This window comes from Schistocerca nitens, chromosome 1 (genome assembly GCF_023898315.1).
Source record: "Schistocerca nitens isolate TAMUIC-IGC-003100 chromosome 1, iqSchNite1.1, whole genome shotgun sequence".
Lineage (NCBI taxonomy): Eukaryota > Metazoa > Arthropoda > Insecta > Orthoptera > Acrididae > Schistocerca > Schistocerca nitens.
Genome location: NC_064614.1, coordinates 966,216,716 through 966,242,062, shown reverse-complemented (window position 1 = coordinate 966,242,062; position 25,347 = coordinate 966,216,716). Strand labels below are relative to the sequence as shown.

The window sequence follows — 25,347 nt, the reverse complement described above, 5'->3', positions numbered from 1 at the left end:
TCCAGATTTTGATGTTATCGTCAATTCTTTCTCCGATTCCGAAGAAGAGCCTGAGTGTATGCCTGAAAAATCTCCTAAGAGACACAAAACAGTTGATTTTAGATGGACTCTGATTTGGACCCTAAAGTGTATAATTTCAATAACAGTGGTTCCGGTTGCAAAATCGTCAATTTAGATGACTTGTGTACTGTATACGACTGCTTCCAAGTTTTTTTTAGCCAAGAAATTGTGAGCTACATAGCTGAGCAATGTAATTTATATTATGAACACCTTTGCAATGACGCCAGTGAAAAATCAAGACTGCAACGTTGGAAAAACACAAACAGTGACAAAGCTTACTGTTTCCTTGCTGTAAATTTTCTGATGGCTCAAGTGAGAAAAAATGAAATAAACAGTTACTGGACCAATGATCAGTTACTGTCTACTCCAACGTTTGCGCAAATCATGCCGAGAGATAGATATCTTCTGTTACTTAGAATGTTACATTTTGCTGATAACAGTAAGGACCCTGGAGATGACAAAATCTGGAAATTCGTCGAATTGTGGATCACTTGAGAAAAGTATTTCCAGGTGCTTTCTATCCTTTTAAAAATTTGTGCACTGACGAAAGTTTAGTTCTCTTCAAAGGTCGTGTCTTCTTTAAGCAGTACATTCCTTCCAAACGCCACAGATTTTGTGTAAAATTTTTTGTGTTAAGTGATTGTGAAACTGGTTATATTCTTGACTTTATTATTTATGTGGGTGCAGCAACAGACATAAAAAAAGAAACTGACTTTGGTGTAAATGTTGGAATACCTGGAAGCATTGTTCTCACTTTACTTGAACTTCACCTTGGTAAAGGTCACACATTATATGTTGACAATTGGTACACTAGCCCAACGTTATTTTCTTATTTGCATGACAGAGTGATTAATGCCTGTGGACCTGTGAGAACAAATCACAAAGGCATGCCTGCTTTATCAAAAAAAACTTAGAAAAGGTGAGATCGAGTTTCTGTAAACAGATAAACTTCTTGATCTGCAGTGGCAGGACAAGCGGGAAGTTAGGATGCTTTCAACTCTTCATACAAGCGAAATTACAGCGACTGACAAAATTGACAGAACCACGAATGAACCAAAAACAAAACCAGCTTGCATTGTAAGCTACACTGAAAATATGGGAGCCGTCGACAGGAGGGACACGATGCTAAGTTCAGTAGAATGTGTACGAAAAACTGTAAAATGGTATAAAAAAGTATTTTTTCATTTGGTGGATCTGTCTCTGCTCAATGCACGTGCATTATATAAAACTCAAACGGGACGAAATATTTCAGTATCTGATTTTCAACAGAAACTTATCAAGGAGATCCTAGAGATTCACCACCAACCGCAAACAGGGACGTCGTGGAAGGAGATCGGCTGATGGTGACAATCCCTTACGCCTAACGGATCGCCACTTTATCTCGCTAATCCCAGGAACTTCAAAGAAGAAGGCCGCCCAGAGAAGGTGTATTGTATGTGCAAAACATGATAAACGAAGTGACACAAGATACATTTGTGTAAAATGTAATGTGCCTTTATGTTTGAATTTTTGTTTTGAGAAATACCACACTTTCAAGTATTACTAATGTAATAGGTTTTGTGTTTTTTTCTCTTAATAAAGTACCTTTTTTGAACAAAATAAGACTTTCTGAACAAAGATTTAAAAAAAGGAAATGATTTACACTGACAATACTGGATTTTGCGTCTCATTGTTATCTCTATAATAATGGTAGACTGCTACAGCCGTATATGTACGCACAGGGTGAAAATAACGCGCACAGAGCAGGAGCCGCTGAGAGTAAATGCGCAGTGAAAGGGTTAAAACCTTGTGTCTGTAGTGGATCAGGGTATTCTTTCATATTTAATTCTGATGTCTGAGTATAGATATTCTTCATTAACGGTAAATGAATAACAGTTATTGACATAGTAACTATTCTAGATGTTTTACAAGCATGTTGGCTTGGCACTTCTGATGTGATGGCGTGTTTTCGGTTGCAGCCTTAAGATTCAATTGTTTGGTGTTGAGGTTACTGCTACAATGTCACATCTGAAAGTGATATGACTCTATTACAGCAAAGAAGAAGAAAGGTATTTGTCATCCAGAAACATAAAATTATGAAATGCCGCAAAACAAACCACTTCGCTGTGATGAGTATACGAGCATTAGGACAGGTGTAACATCAACAACTCAGACCAATAATAGTGGTGTTTGTTTTGTAAACATAAATGTACTGAAAGGTTAAATGTACATGAGAAGGAACTTCGTTTTATGTGCATTCTAAAAATGAGTAGGACACATTCTTAATTTGACTGATTGATCGGAAATCAACATTACAGAGGTAACCTCAAGGGCAAGAACCACTGAAACACGTTAGCACATTTTATCATGTAATGAAAGGCAATGCATGTATGACTGGGTGTAAAAATGCATTTAGTGTTGTGTACTGAACAAAGAATAAAGCAATATTTCAATTAATACCATTAATAGCAGCAAACCAGGTTCCTGTGGATAATAGATGCAAGCAATGCAATATAGAACATTTGTGCTTTTGTAGATGAACTGATTAACAAATTTCCTGCTAACGAAACACACTACAGGAATCAGAATAGAAAGTATTTGAGTGCTGCACTTCACACCAAAACCATGTACAACCTCTTTTTAATAGAAATCCAGTTCTTTCCAAGGAAATAAACTATAACTTTTGAAGAAAAATTATGATTATACATCTGGGGGTCCTCGAATCAATGTCTATAATACTTACGAAGAACAAGTGTGAAGATAAAAAGTGATGACACAAAGGTTGGAGCACTTTTATCTGACTGTGTGCAAAACCTCTCTTTACTGGAATTGCCCGTTCAGGAAATTTGTGGTTGAAAATAATAACATGGACGCTGAGATTAAAGACCTTTATCTTTTCAGTGACACCTGTGCAGTTCAAACTGCAACAAAACTTTAGAACACTTTCTCCTTCAATAGGTAGCTAATGGACGATTTACAAAGATTGATCAGTGCTTCCTGTTGCAAGGTGTAACAACCCTAGGGTAATTTTCTCTCTTCCAAATTGACTCTATTGATGTCCGCCTCAATGTTAATGAATCTCCCGATACCACTTTTTGTCAATACTCGTGTAATTCTCAGCTTCTTTTGAGGTGATACTTTTTACTGTATTTATTCATTACTCCTATTCCTTTAACCAACTGGATAATTATGAAAATATTCAGTATGCTTTTTGTACGTCCTCATTTTTTTGTACATCCTCATTTGATTTCCAAATACAGGCAGTTAGAATACTTCTTGCCTAAAGTTTATTTAACCGCATCTGGTGCCGTGAAAAAATTTCCTTGCTGCAAAAGGAAAAAACAGAAGTGCCTCACATTCCAACAGTTTTTTTCACTGCACCAGATGCGGTTAAATAACCTTTAGGCAAGAAGTATTCTAACTGCCTGTATTTGGAAATTGAAAATGAGGATGTTTCCGAGGACTTCAGAATTTTATTTTTAGAACTTTGGCCACCAGTTCTTAAAATACAGGATACTTGTACAATGGAAGAACTCCAATACAAGACAAGCACATCCAGGATGTATGCCACATACATTCTATATATGTAAATACAGACCATTTTATGGGGTGGTACTGAGAGAGCAACAAGAGCTACTGCTGAGAACGATGAAGGTGATGGACAGTAATGATAATTGGAGTAAATTTTGTAGATAATGTTTTCAAACCCTGTGAGTAGCATAGATATTTCTTGTACATTCCATTCCACCCCGAGATAAAAATTCTTGAACTTTTATCTAATATGTACCAATTTCCATGTATTATGACCCATAGAATCAAGTAAAAATACTAATGAAATTTGCCTTTCGATAGATTGTTCAAGAAGTCACTAGCGTTATTGTGCCACTCAACTTTAAATCTTGTAAAAAATAATGCATGTTTTAGACACCTTACATATGTTAGATGAAATATTCTATCTAAAATAATGTAGGAATTGCCTTAAGCTAATGAAATGTAGGAAAACGTATTTATCTGGATGATGCATGGCTTTGTCTTCTTACTGAAGTTTGAAATGATCTGCTGCATTATGCTCTGGTGGTCAGAATGTAAAACAAAACAGCTGCCAAACAGAAGCTGGTAATTCTAAAAATTATCGCAGTCTGGAGGGATGCAGAAAAGTGATGTAACTAAACCAGGACAAATTTAAAACCAAACCAGCATGATTGTGTGGGGCAGGGTGGAAAGAATTAAGTTGGATTATGAATGTTTTGTGAAAATATAATTATTTCTGATTTTGTAATAAGAAGTTTTAATGCCCAAATCATAATCAGTTTGAAGATAGGAACAAACACTCGGTTTTTAATATTATGATGCATCCTTCAGGACAGTCCAACTCATCTGTGCAAGGTAAATGAGATAGGAGGTTAATGTAAATAATATCATATTCCTGTTTGTTTAAGGAGAAGGTGTCTTTTATTTCACCACAAAAGGATGCTTTGGATTCGTTCCCATCTTCAAACTACTGATTCAACTACTGAGCGAAACCATCTAAGCGTAAACTCCTGATATTAGGGATTTTATTTATTTATTTTTAATGAAGACTGTACACCAATCTTTGTCAACTCAAATGCAGAATATTACCCGTCCACATGCATAACAACCATGGAATAATTCATGAGTAATAAAGGGTGTCACACCTAACTCTACCACCTCAAATATCTCTGAAACAACAATAGACATTAAAAAACAGTTTCCACCAGCATGAACATATGACAGGATCTTAGGAAACCAAATACTATCCAAAATCTTAAAACCTAAACAAATACTATTTTCAACACAAATTTGTGTATTTTTAAATGGAAACCCCCCTATTATTTTTATGCAATCAATAGCATTAAAAATCACAAAAATAATGGCGTTGGTTGCATCGCAATACGTCAGTTATATCCCAAGAAATTGCGAAGCAAAGTTGACGCTTGAAATAAATGAAGCGCACGTCCTTAGACTCAAGCGTGCACCTCATCCTGCCAGAAATCGTGATGTGATTGACGTACTACGTCAGTGAAGTGTTAATGTAGAGTGTGGTATTGTATGACAAAACATCACTGGCCCATATTTCATTGATGGAACTCCTAAAGGGGGATAGTTTAGCCCCTTCTTGAGCTGTATATTACTTGAACCATCCACCTCTTATAATGTGTCAAATAATACGGTATCAGACTGATGGATGTCCTCTGCATAATGTTTATTGTTGTGAAATGACAATTATAAGTACAATTAGTGGTAACACGCTTGGTTTCATGCTTTGAACCTCGTAAGTTCTGAAATATGTGGCTTGTAAAGGATAGCAACGGCATCACAGTTTCTGACGTAATGCATTGCATGTAGTACTTGCTCAGAGCAGCAGTTGCCTGCACTGGTGCCTGTATCCTGCCATAAACATACCAATATCACCACAGCACACACTACCTTCAGTGTACTAGTGTTTCCTAATCTGGTCTGCTGAACTTCTCTCATACTGTAATATATTTCACATACGTTGCCACATTAAAACCCGTTTTCTTGTGGTTTATTACATTTGCCATCATCTAGTCGATATGTCAGCCTTCAGTAATGAAGAATAACTAGATATTATTTTAATTTACGACAAATGTCACAGAAATGCAACTGCAGCTGTGAAACTGTATGCTGAATGCTACCCAGATCGGTAACTGCACGACGTGTAGGAATAAGCCACAGTAGTGTGTGCAGAATTTTGCATCAGCATCGGTTTCATCCGTTCCATATCTCACTGCACCAAGAACTGCACAGGAATGACCTTGATTCCCGCATTGCATTCTGTCGTTTTGCACTTCAGCAGTTATAAAGTAATCGAGTATTCCTAAGCAATACATTATTTACGGACGAGGCTTCATTTACAAATCATGGTAATGTGAATCTGTGGAGCATGCACTACAGGTCCATGCAAAATCCCAACTGGATTCGCCAAGTTGCTCATCAACGACAGTGGCGTGTCAATGTTTGGCGCAGTATCATTGGTAACTGTATTGTAGGTCCCTATTTTTACCGTGGAACATTGAATGGACAGAGAATTGCATCATTTCTTCAACACACACTAGCGCTCCCCATGGAGGATCTGGGATTGGAAACTCTTCTATAAGTGTGGTTCTAATATGATGGATGTCCCGCACACAATGCAAAAGTTGCCAGAGACATTCTAGATGTGACATTTCCAAATAGGTGGATGGGCGGGGAGGTACTGTGCAATGGTCAGCACGGTTCCCTGACTTGACGCCATTTTTGACTTCTTTCTTTGGGGCGCAGTGAGAGACAGTGTAGCAAGAACCCTCAACGACAGTAGAGGATATGCAACATCATGTTACTACAGCGCGTGCAGCAATATCTGTAGAAACTCTACAATCTGTGCAACACTCTCTCGTTACTCATCTGCAAATGTGTATTAATGCAAACAAAGGGCATTTCGAACATATGTTGACGTGACACAGTTTCACTGCTGGACATAATGCACTAGTAAATGTGTTTAGCACAGTGAATTTGTTATCTCTAAATGTAGCTCTAGTTGTCATTTCGCTAGAATAAACATACATTTACAATTTGAAAAATGTAACTTTGAGTTGGACGTGTTACTTGTTTATTTTTGTGGATTGTGCATACCTTCCCATTCTGTGAACCCGACACAGGCAGCGTGAGGTGCACGCTCCGAGTCTCAGGATATGCGCTAGCTGTGCGCTTCATTTATTTCAAGTATCAACTTCGCTTTGCAATTTCTCGGGATGTAACTGATGTATTGCGATGCAACCAATGCCATTATTATGTAATTTTTCATGCTATAGATTGCATATGAAATAATAGGGAGCGTCCATTTAAAAATACACAAGTTTGTGTTGAAAATAGTATTTGTTTACATTTTAAAATTTCGCATAGTATTTGGTTTGCTAAGCCCCTGCTGTACGTTTGTGCTGGTGAAACCTGTTTCTGAATATATATTGTTGTTCCAGAGATATTTGAGGTGGCAGATGGTTCAAATGGCTCTGAGCACTATGGGACTTAACATCTGAGGTCATCAGTCCCCTAGAACTTTGGAACTACTTAAACCTAACTAACCTAAGGACATCACACACATCCATGCCTGAGGCAGGATTTGAACCTGCGACCGTAGCAGTCGCGCGGTTCCGGACTGAAGCGCCTAGAACCGCTCGGCCACCGCGGCCAGCGAGGTGGCAGAGTTAGTTGAGACACCCTGTATATACAAATTAATAATTTGCTTCAGTTTTGTAAGTGTTCAATGAGATTCACAAAATGGCACGCGATCTGGACCACGAAAATACATAATTTACATGAGGGACGGGGGGAGAGGGGGGGGGGAGGGAGAACAAATAAAGAATGAATGAAACAGGCCGACATTCTAGCACTAAGTTAAGGAAGTGTCATGAAAAAGTAATGTCTAACATACTGAATATCTTAGTTAGAATGCCAATAAATATTTTCAAAAAAATGTATTGTGTTGCACACAATGGTGCAGCAATGAGATAAACACACAACACTATTATTCAAGTGAGAAATCACTTCCTGTAGAAAGAAATGGAAGGAGACTGGACAAAGGCGAATTCTGCCAAGCAGATATATTCGCAAGAGAATATACTGAAAACATTGTTCTGCGTGGAGTGTACTAAGAGAGTGCTATTTTATGTTATGGTATGGTGTTGGATAACTTTTAACACAGTTTCAAACAAAATTTACATGTACAATTGGGAAAAGAGCTCAACTTCAAAAAATGATTGCAAATACCATGAAACAAGTTATTGTCACAAAATAACAGGACGGTGTGACTTGTACTCTAACTCGGCACAGTGTGGATGTCATTCACTCCCTATCCTGATCCCCCCCCTCCCTCCCCCCTGCCACTGGAGTTAACCATTTACGAGTTGCTCCAACAGTTATGAGCATGCATGGACCTGTGCTACCTCATGTAATACTGACTCCTCATCTACTGCCCATCACATTTCTCACCACTGACCACTTCCTGTACCATATGCCTGTGCACTAACAAGAAATGTAAGATGATGAAAGCTGAGCTACAATCATCGATACTACTGTTTACAACTTTGTCCTTCACAATGCCCTAGTCTCACTTATCTATATGGCTAATTTCATATAAATGGTACACATATTTCTCTAATATGTACAGTAATATCCATTTGTGTGCAACATTTTCATTGGGAGTTACAACACGAGAGACTTTATAAGCTTTGGAATTCATCTAATTGCTATCTCTTGCTGATATTCTCTATTATACGCAATAAAGATGATCTTACAGAAAACGACTAAACTGTTTTCCCAATGCTGTAGGCGAACATTTATGCACACAGGCAAGCATGCAAGCAAACGCTGACACTTACACTCAATAGCCTTACAAGCATTTCAACACAACAACGGACTTTCATTTTTTGTATTACATTCAATACTAGAATCATACACACGCATCCTACATGTGAGTTTGCAAGAGGTCAAAATAAACACTTAACTGTCTTCATCATTAAACTGTCATTTGCTCTAAAAACAGTCATTTAACAAGTGTGGCCTTTCATTTGTATCTGAGAGATTTCCATTTCTGATCTTCCTCTAGTACACTTAAATATGAACCTTAAAAAAGGAATAGATACTTTACTATGGATAAACAACTATTTACATCACAATGAATACAAAACAAACAAGAAAAACAATTAAAAATATAACTGAGGCATGTTGGCACAACTTAAGAACAATTAGTCACCAGATGAAAAATAATTGAGAAAAAACAATATTTTAATAATTACAAATTGTGCGATTTTCACTGTGTACACAAAAGTTTACATGGTGTGTAAAAGAGTGATGACTTTCACATGCTTAAGAAAGTGACACATTCAAGGCAACTTTGCCAGTGCCAACAATAAACTGCTGTTCCTGATACAAGTCTTGATTGTTCAGGCTTGTTATTTTTATTTTGAATAGATGATTAAACTATGTTATGGTGTTAACAGTTTGCTGCATTCAAGAGATATGACAGTAACAGCTCTTATTATGCCATTCAAATCACCACACCAATCAGCTACATACCCCAAATCAAAATCTATAGTTGGTACTCTGTGAAAGCTTAAAATTTTGTGAATTATTCATACTTTTACAATATCAAAGTAACTGCTATCTGCAGAATATTTTTTCCATGTTTTTATGCAATGTTGAGATCGGAAAACTTCATAATAAAATCTATTCCTTGTCCTTTACAGCATTTTTACTATGCCAATGTGCATCTCAAAGTCACAGCTTCGTCATTAGTTTTTCAAGTACCTTCATTTCCACATCAACACACCAGGAAGTTACAATGCATTGTTAATTTCAGTTTGCGAAATTCCAATGGAAAATTATTTAATTAAAATTTATAGTATAGCTGCAAACTGTGACACTTTGTTTTACATATTATAAGCTTTAACAAAAATCTACATATATTCTACCATAATCTTTACACAGTTCATGAGAACACTGCCAATCACAATTAAGAATACACTATAACTGCTACCAACCACATTTTTGGCATGTTGACATCATTATAAATGTTCTTGCATAACGACTGGGCCATGATGATGAAGCTATATCTTTGTGAAATGTGGACTGGTATAGTAAAAATTTTATAAAAGACAGCAGGAACATTTTATTACTACATTTTACATTTATTTCACTCACTTGGTTTGCCAAGAACAGTAACTAAGGCTACCATCGAAGATATGTTCCCTGACTGCAATGTTTTGTTGGTGGTAGTGACACATTTGTGGCAGAATGACTTTGCAAAAGGAGAGGAGAACTGCAACAGCTACCATCAAATGCCAGACAATCTAAAAACCTTACATTGGGCTGAAATGCACAATCCTTTCTTTGACAGCTAGGTCACCATTTACACATTTATTCGAGACAAATCCACAAAATTTTATGAAACAACACAAACTTCGACCCATTTCTCATTCAAAATTTAAGAAACAAACCATCAGAAGCTTCTCACAAATGCCCAAAATTAACCCTTACACACCTCTTTAGGGACCAGTAACACGTACATAAAACACCAAACACAAGCTTACACACAGAAAACACACACATAATCCCAATCCCTCAACTTCATGTAAACCCCTAACGCATTCTGAAGTCAGATGGGCACAGCCCAGTGATACTTCATATGAAAGCAAAAAATCCATAGCCTTGTCGAGAGCTAGGTAATTCCATGCTTTAATTAATGGAAGAGTTATGGGTTGGCATAAAGCTCTGTAATACCTTCTTATCATAAGAAGACCACTTACTGTTAAATTTTAATCCTTAAATTCACTTCCTTTCATCCTGCCCTCTTGTTTCCCTCACCATCATATGCTGGGTGACTTTCTTTTTATCCCCATTATTTCCCCCAACTATTGTTTCTCTTTCAAAGGAAGAAGAAAACATTGGTTATTCCTAAGATGAGTGTTACAATCAGTTTCTGCAGGTATATTACCATTCTTCCGGTACCAGGTAAAAGTTATTTTCTAATTTATTTGGTAGTAAGTCAGTTCCCAGTTGTTCTTTTTTTTTTTTTTTTTTTTTTAATAATCATCCTTTTTATTAGTTACAAGAATCTCGCGTGACTTTTGGAAGCAAAAGCACATTACAATGGACAGTCTATGAAAAAATATATCACAATTTGTTGGACATTTCCAAAACAGCCTCATGAGTAAGGTCGCCTGGATGGCACTCAGAAATGTGGTGAAGTATTGGCACGTTTACCATCAGCAAAATCATTGCAATATGAAATGCAAGGACGCAGGGTCAACAATGAAAACTAGTAGTTTCACAAGTACATGGAAAAAACTGTTCAGGTGAGCTGCACAGCCAGTACAAACAATTAGGGGTGTAAAGGATGTGAAAGTTGCTGCACAGAGCTGAACCTCTACCAGTGACAACTGCTGTAGCCCAGCTGGGCAATGAGTAGAACTAAGAGTTTTAAACATGGCTGCTTGTTTCAGTGACAGTTTATAAATTAAAGTTGAACCAAATAAGCCCTCGGGCACAATTTTTAGCCTTCTTGACTAAAGACTAAAATTTGTGACTGAGGACTTATTTAGTTCAACTTTGAGTAGAACTGAGCTTTGAAGACAGGTGCAGGTACACTGTTTCACACTGCCTCAATTCTATGACCAAGTTCTTACAATGATACTGGTTGATGAGGGGTGGTGTACCCATCACTGGGCAACCCAAATTCATGTTTTTAATGGCCGACACATCTGGAGAACATGCCAGTAACTGCATCAGTTGAACGCCCTTACCAAAGTCAGTCAGGACAGTACAGGCAACATGTTTTGTTGCATCGTGGTGACCTCAGAGACAGGTAATAGCCACTGGTCTTAACATGTCAGAAATGTAAAGGCAGCTATCCACATTTATTGGCTGAGCGAACTGGTAGCGATCATTTCGTGTATCTGATGGTATCCCCATACAATCGCACTCAGCTGTCCGCCCCGATAGCTGAATGGTCAGCATGACAGACTGCCATCCTAAGGGGATTGGGTTCAATTCCCGGTTGGGTCGGGGATTTTCTCCACTCAGAGACTGGGTGTTGTGTTGTCTTCATCATCATTTCATCCCCATCTGGCGCGCAGGTCATCCAATGTGGTGTTTAATGTAGTAAGACCTCCACCAAGGCGGCCGGACCTACCCGTAAGGGGCCTCCCGGCCAATGATGCCAAACACTCATTTCATTTTCCATTGCACTCCGTGCTGGGCCTGTGTGATGACTGAATGTTATCTGCCATCATCTGTTCTCCCAGGTGATTCCATGCATAAGTACATCCCTAATAATGCTGTACACAGAACTGAGACTCATCTGACAAGATGACACAGTCCAGTGTCATCATTGAGCGCACCACTGTTGGCACGTCTCTCTCTGCCATATCAAGGGAAGCCGCAGCAATAGTCACCATACTTACAGTCAATGGTACTCCATACATCACAGCATTGCCTGTGCAGATACTAGTCTTACTCCAAGTAAGTCCATTACCTGACTCAAGGTACGTTATGTAGATGTACAATCCTGCATAGCCGAAAGAGCAATATGTTTGTCTTCTTGGGAGCTAAGATCCTACAACGTGTTGCATATGGCCCACCTGAAACCATCAATTCACACAAAAGTTGTGGGATGGCACCAAAGCCTGTATCAATATTGTAGAAATTTATCCACAGCCTTGACTGAGCTCATGCTGCTGTCTATTTCTGACACAGGCCGGTAGATGTTTATCCTCCTTGCATGAGGCATAACTCTCTTCTCACAAACAACTAACACTCAAATGCAATTTCAGTCTTTCGGTCTTTGTGCAGAAATGCACAAGCATCAGTTCAACAACTGTTGCATGTTGTCTCCATGGTGTTGCAATTTTAATGATCAGAATGTAAACGACAAAGTCTAGTTCCAAATTCCAACGGTTTTTGTTTTCTGCATCGTTTTTTTTTCCTTTCTCGGAGAATCTTGTGTCATTAGTGTGTCAATGTTGACAGAATATTCTTCTATGTTTGTTTGGGCAGTTTATGTTTTACAGAAAATTTTACTGTGTAATATTCATCTCATTATAATGTATGTTTTAATACAACATTGTGGTAAAACTAGTCACTTCACTGGTGGTTTGTAAACAGAAATGTCTGGGGGCAGCCAAACTGAATCTTCACCAAATTTCTTTCCATTTTTCCGGCTAAACCATATGAAATTCATATTTTTGAAAAAGACACTGGTTACAGAGAAAGGATTACCTGTGGAATTATCTGATACAGTAATGATTTGATACCGAAATAGTCATATAAAATTTCTTCAGTAACAAGGGGGACAAGCAAGGTATTCACATTAAGTGCCATAAATTGAAGCCATACGTTGAGTCACCATTCCAGTTTACTGTTAGTAAATGTAGATGTTTAGTTAAAAATTTTCAAAAATGCACCAGGTGTAAACCGATTTATTTCTTCACACCTCAGTGTGAGACTTCATCTGTTAGGAAGGACACTGTCCAAAAGTTATCTATGATTTCAATCTTGTGCATTTACTTTTTCACCACTCAATGCCTCAATTAATGGCAAATAGCTACTCTTAACCTTCCATTGACTGTACTCTGTCCAGGACTTTTCTTATCGTATTAATAATGCAACAAAATCATCTATGCAACACCATTTAAATAGGTCAGTTCTTTCCGAATCACAACAACATAGATACATGTTAGATTTTTCTCTCCAAAAGTCACTGCCAGTCCACAACAAATTACGATGGAAACAATTCTTGATACACAGCCATACCATCAACAAAAACATCTTTCTTTTTTAAGGATTCACTAAGCTATAATGTTATATATTAAAGATAAAAGGGCTGTGTAATCAACATATGATTACAACCAACACTTAAGCATTTTAAGGATTGATGAAGTGAGATTGTCTTTGAAAGTGCTGTGAAAATTCAGTTTTTTTAACAATATGGTTAATGCATTTCTCCCCTCAATAACTGCAGAAAATATGTCAAATTACAAAATTGAATGAAAATTGTGCCCTGCTATCCCTCCCATCTTCCCCAACTCACTCCAGACTGCTATTCACGTGACAGTCTCATTCCGGTCAGAGCTGCTGGTGGTAGTGTTAATGTTTGCAATAGGTGTGCTTCCTTGTATGATATATATATATATATATACACACACAAAATTCAAGCTTTCGCAACCAACGGTTGCTTCGTCAGGAAAGAGGGAAGGAGAGGGAAAGACGAAAGGATGTCGGTTTTAAGGGAGAGGGTAAGGAGTCATTCCAATCCCGGGAGCGGAAAGACTTACCTTAGGGGGAAAAAAGGACAGGTATACGCGCGCACGCGCGCACACACACACACACACACACACACACACACACACACACACACACACACACACACACACACAAGCACACATTTGTAAAGGCAAAGAGTTTGGGCAGAGATGTCAGTCGAGGCGGAAGTACAGAGACAAAGATGTTGTTGAATGACAGGTGAGGTATGAGCGGCGGCAACTTGAAATTTCAGTATATCCTCTCTTCTCGTTACCCACCAGGCCTCAACCTCCTCTCTCTCTCTCTCTCTCTCTCTCTCTCTCTCTCTCTCTGTGTGTGTGTGTGTGTGTGTGTGTGTGTGTGTGTGTGTGTGTGTGTGTGTAATGTGCATTAGTCTTTCCATTGTTCCTGTCTGCAACTCGACTGGTCACCTTTCCGCTTAGTACAAGTCTATCCTTTTCCAAATATTGTTGATATTCCAATCTGGAGTTTCCATTGTCTGAGGTAGCTGATTTGTTAAACCTCTACAAGAAGCATAAAGACAGCTAGTGGAACCATGGATATCATTAAGTTATGACAAGTCTCTTAAAAATGGTAGCTGCTGAAGTATTTCAAAGACATATAAACAACAAATATTAAAGATAATAAAAATCTCATTTACAAGACTAGTTGAAAAAAACTGTTAATACCATAACACAGTTTACTTGGATGGAAAATTTAATAACTTTTTTTAATAGATGGAATAGATTTTTAGTTTATGTTAAATATAGAATTTTAAATATGCAATTGTTTTTGTGTACATGCACTCTTCACATGACATATGCTGAGTTTCATGCACACCTCACCAATGACATCTTCTCATTCTACAGTAAACCTGCGACACTTCCTGTCCTTTCAGATGTACTTGTGACTGATCTCTAAACACTTACAAAATCACATTCAAAATTTCTGACAGGTATTCAAGCATTCTTTCAGATATGTACGTTCAATCTTTCTGAATCATCCCAGCGGATCTAAGTGACTCCCTCGCCTTTGAATGCTTTTTAAATTTACTAAAAGAACTAAGAGATAAAGAACATAATTAATTTTAACTTGTAGAAATTTTCACACATTTTTTAATGGTGAATTGAAGATAAATCCAACTCACTTTCAAATCTTTGCATATGCATAATCATTTATGTTGCATCAAATTAAATATCTAACTTACATACTGTATAGAACTATCTATTGAAGCATAGATCACTATGCACCAAATAGAGAATGTGCTGGGGAAATGACAGAATGATTTCCAGCTCAACTGGCAAACTCCTTCAAGTGTGTGCACATTAGTCCCCCCACCCCCACCCTGCCCCGCTCCCCACACAAATAGGTGAAAGTGAAGGTTGAGGTGTGGGGGGAGGGAGGCAGGGAGAGGGAGGCAGGGAGAGGGAGAGAGGGAGGCAGGGAGAGGGAGGCAGGGAGAGGGAGGCAGGGAGAGGGAGGCAGGGAGAGGGAAAGGGGGAGGGAGGCAGGGAGAGGGAGGAGCAGCTATGCCAAAATTCAGCAGTTGAGGGAAAGGGGGAGGGAGGCAGGGAGAGGGAGGAGCAGCTATGCCAAAATTCAGCAGTTGAGTATTGTGGGGGGAGGGAGGCAGGGAGAGGGAGGCAGGGAGAGGGAGAGAGGGAGGCAGGGAGAGGGAGGCAGGGAGAGGGAGGCAGGGAGAGGGAGGCAGGGAGAGGGAGGCAGGGAGAGGGAAAGGGGGAGGGAGGCAGGGAGAGGGAGGAGCAGCTATGCCAAAATTCAGCAGTTGAGTATTGTCAATCTGTTGTTCAATGTCCCCTCTATCTGGTATGCAGTGATATATTCTAATGTAGACATTCATATTCTGTCCCAAACTTTCCACCACTTATAAGCGCAGCACGTACTAAATATACGAGTCTCACAGCAGGATATGCTGCAAGACATTTGTGTGCTGATCACAAACTATTATTCCTCCTGTACCTGTTACAACATGTCTTAGTAATTTGTTTCATTTAAGCTTTTCATAATACAATCTATTAGCTTAACATGATAAATATTAACCTCGAATATCAACTTACAAATGTAGAAAAAGTTGTTCAATTGCTATTTAATTATTTTAGCATTTATCAACTCCGAGTGTTTGTCTGTGACAACAGCAAGTCACACGCAACTGAGATGTGAAAGAATAAACAACAATGTCATGTATGTAACTCCAACACACAGAAACAAGTTACCACATGCATTTTTGGACTCCAGCCCAATTTCTTGAGACATATGCAAAAACCGATAAAACAGAAAAAGAAGGTAAGGAGCTAAAGGATATTTTCCTTATTCTTGTTGCCATACATTTCTGTTTGGAAAAAAATTTCTTTTGTTACACCCCCTTCCACCAAATTTGAAACTTAGAAATAAATTTTCTGTAACAGTTTACAGTTAGTATACTGATTTGTCATACATTGTTTACCATAGACACCATATTGCAAAAAAAAAATTAGCATTTTGTAGAGTAAAAGTGAACTGACACATCGGGTGACATTTGGTGCTGTTCAGCAATGAGGAGAGGTGGTGCAGTGGTTAGCACACGAGATTCACATTTGGGAGGACGATGGTTCAAACCAGCGCCCGGCCATCCTGATTTAGGTTTTCTGTTTTTTCCCTAAACAGCTTCAGGCAAATGCCAGGATGGTTCCTTTGAAAGGGCACAGCCAACTTCCTTTCCCATCCTTCCTTAATCCGAGCTTGAGCTCCATTTGTAATGAGCTCATTGTCAACTAACACCAATCTCATCCTCCACCTTCAGTAATTCAGCAAAGAGTCTCGCTTCTGTTTGTGGCAGCCAGAGTGATGTCAACAGGTCCACAGATGATCTGCTGAAAGTTCACAGGAAGTAAAGATTCTTAACACCCATACCTCTCCAAATCCTGGAATTATGGTGTGGGGATTACTGGTCATGACAATGGGACTGATTTGTTAAGTGTTGAAATAAAGCTGCATGCCTGCTAATAAGTGACAGAATTTAAACACTGCTATCATACCCTTCACAACAAACGTACCAAATGACATTTTTCAGGAGGATAATGTAAGATCCTACACTGCAGTTCACACCACAAACACCATGACGAACATGTGGCTTCTTGACTGGCAACTAGTCTCCTTACCTGTCAATCATCTACGTCTACATGATTACTCTGCAATTCAAAATTATTAAGTGCATGGCAGAGTGTTCATTGAACTGTCATCAAGCTATTTCTCTACGGTTCCACACTCTTAACGGTGCACGGGAATAACAAGCACTTAAATCTTTCTGTGCGAGCTCTGATTTATCTCATCATGATGATCATTTCTCACTATGCAGATGGAGGCCAACAGAAAATTTTCATGTTCTGAGCACAAAGTTTGTGATTGAAATTTCACAAGAAGAATCTGCTGCAGCAAAAAATGCCTTTGTTTTAATGACTGCCACCCTAATTCATGCAACATATCTGCTGGACTCTCTCCCCTATTTTGTGATAATACAAAATGAACTGCCCTTCTTTGGAATTTCAGTGTCCTCTGTTAGTCCATTCTGATGCGGATCCCACACTGCTCAGCAATACCACAGAAAAGGGCAGACAAGCATGATGTACACAGTCTCTTCAGTCGATCTGTTGCATTGTATATGTACTCTACCAATAAATCGCAATCTTTGGTTTGCTTTACCCACAACATTATCTACATTATCATTCCAATTGAAGTTATTTGTAATTGTTATCCCTAAGTATTTAGTTGAATTTACAGCCTATAGATTTTTGCGATTTACTGCGTAACCGAAATTTAGCAGATTTCATTTAGTACTCATGTGGGTAGTCTCAACTTTTCATTATTTGGAGTCAAATGCCACTTGTTGCATACAGATACCTTGCCTAAATCATTTAGCAGTTGCTTTGATCGTCTGATGACCTTATAACACGGTAAATGACAGCATCGTCTGCAAACAGCAATCAGATTGTCTCCTACATTGTTTATGTAGATCAGGAACAGCAGAGGGCATGTAACACTTCCTTGGAGAACACCAGATTTTTACCTCTGTTTCACTCGATGACCTACCTGACAGGAACTCACAAACCCAGTCACACAACTGAGACGATACTCCATAGGCAAGTAATTTGATAAGAAAACCTTCTGGATATCTAAAAATATCTTGTATCAACAGCATTCATTACTTCGTGAGAATAGAGAGATAGTTGTGTTTCACAAGAATGATTTTTCCTGCAATGTATGTATGTCTAGGATGCAATGGGAAGACATTTTACTTTTATATAAGCCTCCAACCAGCAATCTTCATGAACTGACATTGTATGCATTTCAAGCAAGGGCAGAAATTCGTCAGGGTGATATTTGTAAGTTGTTTGTTTCCATACCCTAAAGAAGAATACAAGATGGAGGATTTTAGTGTTTAACGTTCCGTCAACAAAGAGGTCATTAGAGACCGAGCATAAGCTCGGATCAGGGAAGGACGGGGAAGGAAATGGGCTTTGTCCTTTCAGTGGAACCATCCTGGCATTTGCCTCCAGCTATTTAGGGAATTACAGAAAACATAAATCAGGATGGCTGGATGCAGGTTTGAACCATCATCCTCCCGAATGAGAGTCCCGGGTGCTAACCACTGAGTCTCCTCGCTCAATCTGAAGAATACAAGATTGTATTCACTCCAAACGGGGGGGGGGGGGGGGGGGGTCACACCCCAGACTGATGTCGATGATGGTCATTGTTCCAAATGGAATGAGGGCTTAATCATTTAGTATAAGTTATGTGATAAATATCTCCACAAAGTTATTAATGTTGAACTGTGCTTCGTGGTGTAACTCTCTCTATTCCCATCAGCTTATTATCCATGCAATTTCCTTTGGTCAATGGTTCACCAATCCTCAATTAGAGATAGTGAACAAAGTCCATCAAAACTGTTAGTGAAAAACAAAGCTGCCCATAGCAACTTCTTCACAGTAGCAAGAGGAAAATGTGTGAACACATTAGAGGGCAGCAACAAACACATAGTAATATTTCAGGTTTTCCCGGTGTGACTGATTAACGGTGTACTTGTACATCTGAGTATTCTGCTGGCAAGTTGTTGTTTCCAATTCATGCACAAGACATTGTTCAAAACTCACAACTTAAGGCCATTTAATCACAATGTCAATCAAATAACAAGTAAACCATTCTTGCTTTTTATGAAAAAATGCCGCCCAAATACACATTGCTTCCTCATAAATGATTAACTGGTTGAGAAGCAGGAAATGAAAGTAACATTTTGGAGCAATATTGTGACAAGTTTAATAATTGTTGTCTTTGGGCAAAGGGAAGAAGACTGGTGGAAATCTGTTAACACAATGTTTGAAGATGATGCTGTCATCCATCTGATAATCTGAAATTTACCACATAAGACAGAGCTTTAAAATGCAGTTATACTGTAAGATGAAAATTTAAAGAAATTATTAAATGGATACAAAAGTCAATTGCACGGAGTCAACCCTGACGAACTTCTATTAAAAACTAGTTATACAAGACATCTTCCATTCATGTGATTATCAGATTATGGATACATATGTTGGATGATACTGCATCTCATATTTCATGTAAAGTAAAGGCTTTCACAACAAATTTGGTTAAATACATGACATAGTAAAAGGGAAATATATGCCAACTCTAGTATCTAGTCTGGTGGCTCTGTAGATCAGTGTCAGTCCACAATCCAAAGGACTGGGTTCAGCCCTCAGATGGTTCCAGGATTTCTATTGCCATTTATCCCTTCTTCCACATCTAACAGTGATTTGTATACATGAAAAATGCTAAGCTGCATCATGGTTCAGAGTCCATTAAGCTTTATGCCCCCCTATCGCTGGCTGGGTCAGTCAGTTCAAAGGCCAGAGAAAGCAAATGCATATGACCTCTCATAGCTCCATATGTGGTAAAGCCCTGTGGTTTTAAAATAACCTTTTTGGCTGAGGTATAGCTGTAACTAGTAACGCTCTACTCATCATATTGCCAGAAAACTGAGCAAATGTTCAAGTAAGAGGCAGTCTACACTACAGCTGATCTTTAAAGCATATTTTTACGTATAACTAAACTCAGTAGCAATGTTAACCTTCAGCAGGAAATGTGTCTTTGAAATACAAATCCTACAGAATCTGATAGGAAGATCTTTGGAATGACTAAAAATCACAAATAATAATTATAAGTATGTGCTCAAATGCCAACAGCCATACCGCAGTGGTAACACCGGTTTCCATCAGATCACCAAAGTGCTGTCAGGCTGGGCTAGCACTTGGATGGGTGACCATCTGGCCTGCCGAGCGCTGTTGGAAAGCAGCGTGCACTCAGCCCTTGTGAGGCAAACTGAGGAGCTACTTGACTGAGAAGTAGCTGCTCCGGTCTCGTAAACTGACATATGGCCAGGAGAGCAGTGTGCTGATCACTTGCCCCTCCATATCTGCATCCAATGATGCTGTGGGCTGAAGATGACACGGTGGCCAGTTGGTACTGTTGGGCCTTCCGAGGCCTGCTCGGAAAGAGTTTATGTGCTCAAATAACTCTGTAAGGAAGATGCAGCACAACAGAGAACCATCTTCACTTCAACTGTGGTCTGGCATGTAGTTGTAATATTCACACAATGGTTAATTATCATACATATCTGAAACACTTTTCAGGTTTTCAGTTGATTTCTAGCCTGCCCCTTCTCCTCAAACATGCCTCACTTTAGTATGGACAGGATTTGAAACCATTTTCAAGCCATAAATTCTCCCACATTCATTTTAACAAAAGCACAAAAAGCAAGTTTTAATGTATCAGAATTCAGTACTTAAATGATTTCTCAAGTGCTATAGCAACATTCACAATGACAAAACCATACAACACAAATTTTATGTTTTTCTTAGCTGATCTGTAGTTTCAGTAACACATAAAAGTAACAGTGACATCAGACAAAAACAAACAAAAGCTGTGCCTGTGTTCCCCATGCAAGGCAAGCTCGCCCTAAGATACCTCTTAACATCATACGTATCAACGAGTGCTGTGAAACCCTCTGGGAATGCAATTGCAAAGGAGATAAGTGCTGCCATTTCACCATCAGAGGCTTCATTGTCAGAGATATCGAGCAATGCTGATAATTTCTTTCTCCATTCTATACACAACGGCAACATGTCATGCTTCACGCCCGTTGTTCGATGAGCCAAGAACTGTAATAGTGATATTGATTATGAGACTCAAAGAGCAAAACTAGAAAAATAGTATTAGATTTTGATTTACTGAATTATGTTTTACAAGGCACTGTAATATTAAGAGCGACTTATCATTTCCTACACTATCTATCTTTGTCTTTTTATTTACTTAAGCAAATGTATAATGATGTTACTTACTCTGTTCTTGAGCTCATTCACATCAGAAAATGATGTTACATATGAATGTGCGTGTGTTCCTTTTACTGGGATGCCATACAGTTTGCCAGCCAGAACATTGCTTGTCCCATCAAATCCACCTAATGGAATGCCCGTATAAATATGAAACATTTTTTTACTTTAAGAGTACCAAAAACAATGAAATCAAAATAGAAAAGGAATCAATAAATAATGTCATATTTCTGAATAGTATTACCCCCTGAAACAAAACACAGGTGTTTACTTCAAAAACTAACTTACCACTGAGACTAGTAGAACCAGGGAAAGTGCAAGGAAATGATTAATGTCAAACAACAATTGTATCTGGAGCTCCTTTCTCTTGTTTATACAACAAACTAATATCCGCAGGAAGCAGTCATATAGTAAATAAAATTTTGGCAGCTGCTAATTGTGAACAAGGACAGCTAGGTAGTTAACGGATGCAAAAGAATTCATAAACCTGCAGTTACACTTCCCGAGTGAGCAGAAGGCTGAATGGAAGAATGACTGATGTGGAAAGGGTGGCTAATATCAAAGAAAAGGCATTCTGCTACCACTCACTCATTAAGAAAATAAATACAGAAGTTCTGAATAAATATATTGTATGACATGTAATGTAGCAAGTAAATAAGAAAAAAGACAAAGCAATTAAAAACTACTGCCATTTCACCATAAGCATGGAATGTCAAAACAGCTATTTTGCTATTTACTGATCTTTTCCCCCAACTATCCCCAGTGTCCTCCAACAATGTAGAACTATAATTCATTTTGAATGCTTCTCCAGTCATTGTCAAAACTGAAGACTTATTCATTTGTTGTGTACTGTAGATCTCATCAGGAAGGAGAACCTTCAAGTGTGTGGAACAAGTCAAGGTAAACATTAACATATGTTAAGGCAAAAGCATCAAATCAACATCATTTATCCACAGATGAGCCAAAACATTATAGGACCACCACTTAACAAGTTGTATGTTCACCTTTGGAACAAAATACACCACCAATTCTTCGGACCCGGCATCCGACAGTTTGTTGGTAGATACACGGCATCAAATGTTTGTGCACAGATCATGTAATTCACATTAATAATGGGCAGCTGATTTTTGTATGCTGTGATGGTGCCCAATAGTGACCCACTGAATTTCATCATCGAGCCATTAATGCAAGTTCACTATAATGCTCCTCTAACCACGGTAGCCGCTTCTAGCTCTGAGACACAGACAATTATACTGCTCAAAAATGACATCACATTGGAGGAAGACATCAAGCACGAAGGGATGAAGGTGGTTCACAGCTGTCAGTTTGTCTCTGATTACTACCACAAGTCCCAAGGAAGCACAGGATAATGTCTCCCATAGCATAATACAGCTTCCACCAGCCAGAATCTGAGGCACGCTGCACGTTTCAAGCCATCATTCACCTCAATGACAGTGTTTGTGGAGATGACCATCAATCTAGTGTAGCAAAAACATGATCTACCTGAAGAGCTGACACTTTTCCATCGATCGATGGTTAAATCCCTATGGGCCCGTGTCCACTGCAATCATAATTGATGATTTAGTTGGATCAATATTCGAACAAGTAGGGGTGGTCTGCGCCATGTTCAACAATATATGATGAACAGTGTGCTCCTAGAAACTTGTGCTTGCACCAGCATTGTGCTCTTTCAGCAGAGATGCCACAGATTACCTTCTATCTTACTTTATAGAGAAGACAAGCTCCGAACCCCACATCCCATTAAGATTCGTGGACATCCAACCATTTAGCACCTAGTGGTAGTTTCACGGTTCTTCTAGGCAAAGGCAACTGTATTTTCTCTTCTCCTGGTAGCTGTGGAATAGAGCAGACACAAAGAAAGGTGCACTTGAGTATTTGTACCATTAATGTTATTAAAACTGTGATTTTAAAGAAGGCGTGGTGTGGACTATGTTACTAAACTATCCTGCATAATTGTTTTGCATATTATGTTTAAAAAATTCAAGAAGCAGTCACTGCAGCAGAAACAGAAGGGACACGAGGAAGCAAGATGTATTAGATCCACCAGAGGAAGTAGAAGATTTGTTAGGAGAAAAGACCAGATACCTGAAGAAATAGCTCACTCTGGCATATGAAGAAACTGGGGAAGCTACCGTATTTACTCGAATCCAAGCCGCACTTTTTACCCGGTTTTTGTAATCCAAAAAACCGCTTGTGGCTTAGAATCGAGTGCAAAGTAAGCGGAAGTTCTGAAAAATGTTGGTAGGTGCTGCCACAACTAACTTCTGCCGTCGAAAATATGTAGCGCTACAGAGGCACGCTTTGCAGGCACAAAGATAAATACTGGCGCCAAAACCTCTGCGTCAGTAAATAAATTAAAAGAAAAGGTAAAAGAATGTAAACATTATGCCATGTATTCTTTCGTGTTTTCTGCTATCTCATTTAAATCCTGTCTGCCTAATAAACTACAAAACGAGAGTGAGAACAGCAAACGCGGAATAATATAAATATCGTGTCATGTTTATATTCGTATTATTCTTATGCTCAATAGTGATACAGTCAGAAATGAAGCATGGCAACTGACTAGATTTTTAAATCTAAGATGACTAATTTCTGTGCAGAACGTAATGTACCGAAGAGGCATCTGCAAAGATTTTTGAATGCAGAACATCTTCTATCATACGCAGTCTATTTGGTTCTTGTTGTTGATTATCAAAGAAAGCAGCAGTTTAAGTAACAACAAATAGCAGTCTCTTGCCATTGTTTCACTTATGAGACAATTCCTCTCTCTCTCTCTCTCTCTCTCTAAGCCGCAGTAGCACGCACAAAAGCAAGCCATGCCGCGAGCGGTGACAGGTCGTAAACACTCATTATCAGAATGCAACAAACAATGCACAACACAGTACAATAATGCAGTTTCAGCTTGGAGTGACGTAAACATCTATAACAAGAAGAACAGCTCTTTTCAGACCAAAGCAAAATAAGAAATCGAATCAAACCAGACGAAACACGTGAAAAAGGAAGGGTACCCATACAAATACGGACGGAGCGCCTGACACATAGCAATGGCTACTTGGTAAAGCTTAACAGTTAAGCTTGCGACTCGAACCAAACTACTGTAGCTGTATCTTCATCCGTTCGACCTCAATTTTGTCTCGTGTTACAATGGACCAACTTTGTTTCGATTTGGAGGTGCGGTCTAAAACTTTTCTCTCCCCTTGAATTTCGAGTCTCAAATTTCAGGTGCGGCTTAGATTCAGGAAATTTTTTTCCTCGCTTTTGAGTCTCATTTTCCAGGTGCGGCTTAGATTCGAGTAAATACGGTAAGGGGGAAAGCGAGGGTCCTTTGTCTACACAACAGTCAGTGAGAATAAAAGTGAATCACTGAAGAATAAAAAGAACAATGTCCCCACAATTTATCAAAATGTGATGATGAAATTTCACATGGACACATTGGTGTGGATTAAGGTGAAGAACGATAACTCGTTCTAAAAGGAAGTAGAGAAGAAGATATACTAAAATTAAAAGTTTAGTGTAAGAAGAGATGGACAAATGCAACTTATAGTCACTCGAATCTGATTACAATTGTCCATCCTTTGTCTCCCTCTAAAATTTTTACATCCAAAACTTCCCTCCACAACCAAATTAACTATCCCTTGATGCCTCCGCATGTGTTCTATCTTGATGCCTCAGCACATGTTCTATCAGCCAATGCTGTCTATTAGTTAAGTTGTGCCAGAGAACTCTTTCCTCACCAGTTTGATTCTGTACCTCTTCATTGGTAATGCAATCTATTCATCGAATCTTCAGAAATCATCTTTACCACTAGTACCTAGTCTCTTGTTGCCTGCACTATTTTCCATGTTTCACTTCCATAAAAGGATACACTCCACACAAATACTTTCCTAAAATACTTTCTAATCGTAAGAACAATGTCACAATTTTATAGAAGTTGTTAGTAAGTTTCTCTTTTTCACAAGTGCTAACGTAACATTAATAACAAATGCAGTGCATTTTTTGTGCTGGAAGTTCAGAAATGGTACACACAGCCTTGTGAGGGCAAATGAGAAACTGCTTGAATAAATAAGCAGCAACACTGACAAGCAAG

At 38.7% G+C, this 25,347-nt stretch overlaps 1 protein-coding gene across 5 annotated transcripts in view; it reads right to left on the bottom strand.

The window, feature by feature from the left end:
• The window catches only part of LOC126194988 (nicotinate phosphoribosyltransferase), a 115,684-nt gene that overhangs the window by 64,974 nt on the left and 25,363 nt on the right, over nt 1-25,347 (bottom strand). For 4 of the 5 annotated variants that reach the window (XM_049933409.1, XM_049933431.1, XM_049933424.1 and 1 more), the window contains exons 6-7: nt 21,249-21,367; nt 20,875-21,068 (exon numbers count right to left, since the gene is read on the bottom strand). In XM_049933409.1, coding sequence (XP_049789366.1) covers nt 20,875-21,068; nt 21,249-21,367 — 313 coding nt within the window. The remainder of the gene's footprint in view (nt 1-20,874; nt 21,069-21,248; nt 21,368-25,347) is intronic. The other variant, XM_049933416.1, reaches the window with a different exon arrangement.